The sequence below is a fragment of the Myotis davidii genome, unplaced genomic scaffold (genome assembly GCF_000327345.1).
Source record: "Myotis davidii unplaced genomic scaffold, ASM32734v1 scaffold685, whole genome shotgun sequence".
NCBI lineage: Eukaryota > Metazoa > Chordata > Mammalia > Chiroptera > Vespertilionidae > Myotis > Myotis davidii.
This window is the reverse complement of record NW_006295823.1, coordinates 944,671-945,911: the sequence shown is the minus strand read 5'-3', so window position 1 is coordinate 945,911 and position 1,241 is coordinate 944,671. Positions and strand designations below refer to the sequence as shown.

General features: G+C 62.7%; 1 protein-coding gene across 1 annotated transcript in view; it reads right to left on the bottom strand.

Moving 5' to 3' along the window:
• Positions 1-6: 6 nt before the first annotated feature.
• Positions 7-1,241, bottom strand: part of NR5A2 (nuclear receptor subfamily 5 group A member 2) — a 61,936-nt gene continuing 60,701 nt past the window's right edge. Inside the window, exon 7 of the mRNA XM_006770723.1 lies at positions 7-275. Within this exon, the coding sequence (XP_006770786.1) occupies positions 28-275 (248 nt within the window). The 3' untranslated portion in view covers positions 7-27. The remainder of the gene's footprint in view (positions 276-1,241) is intronic.

Sequence of the window (1,241 nt, the reverse complement as noted above, 5' to 3'; positions counted from 1 at the left end):
GGCCCCGGCCGCACCCCCAGGCCGCGCTCAGGCCCGCTTGGCGTGCAGCATCTCGATGAGCAGGTTGTTGTAGGGCACGTCGCCGTTGAGGTGCTTGTAGTACAGGTACTCCTCGGCCTGCAGGCTGAGCGCCCGGATCTCCGGCAGCCGCAGCAGCAGCTGGCCGAACTTCTCCACCTGCTGCGGGTAGTGGCACACCGTGTAGTCCAGCAGCGCCGCGTGCACCTGCTCCTGCACCCCCTCCACCAGCTGCAGGTTCTCCAGGCTTTTCACATCTGGATGCAGAGGGAGAGGGAGAGAGAGAGAGAGAGAGAGAGAAATATCGATGTGAGAGAAAGGCATGGATGGGCTGCCTCCTGTGTGCTCCCCGACTGGGGTGGGGGGATCCAACCTGCAACCTAGACACGTACCCTTGACTGGGAATCGAACCCGTGGCCCTTAGATGCGCGGGCCAGCACTCTAACCACTGAGCACACTGGCCAGGGCTCAATGGTGGTGTTTTTTGTTTTCTGTGTGTGTGTATGTGTGTGTGTGAGTGTGAATTCTCACTCAAGGATGTTTTTTCTCTCCCCATTTTTATAGAGAGGGGAAGGAAGTGAGGGAGGGACAGAGGGTGGGGGATCCAACCTGCAACCCCGGTATGGGCCTTTGACTGGGACTCGAACCTGCGACCCTTTGGTGCGAGGGCCCACGCTCTAACCACTGAGCACACCCAGTCAGGGCTCAGCGCCTGGCGGCGTTCCCCTCCTCACGGTTTGCCCCCCCTCTCCGTGTCCCGTGTCCCACGAGCCCGGTGCACCCAGCTTCCTGGGCGGGGGATGGGAAAAGGCCCTGGGAGAACGTCTTGTCCAAATCCCGCCCACATCACCGCCCGTTAGACACCGCCGGCCCCCAGCAAGGTCACCTCTGTCCCCATCGGACACCAGGACGGGCTGGGGGTTCTGCAGGACGAGGGGGCGTCTTTATACCGCTGGCAAATGCGTCCCCAGTGGTGGGGCCGCTCCGAACCCCGCGACCCGCCTGACCCTGAACCCGGCATTAATTCCCGACCCCAGGTCAGGTCGGCGGCCGGGTCTGATGGAGTTCATTCCAATCAGAAGTGACAGGGCCCTTGTCCCGGTGACATTTTCTAAATGACTCTGAAGGCCCCGCCTGCCCGCCCGTCCGTCTGTCCATCCATCCGCCCGCGCACCTGCCCGCCCGAGATAATGGACCATCTGGCAACTCCCGCGGCCGCCAGG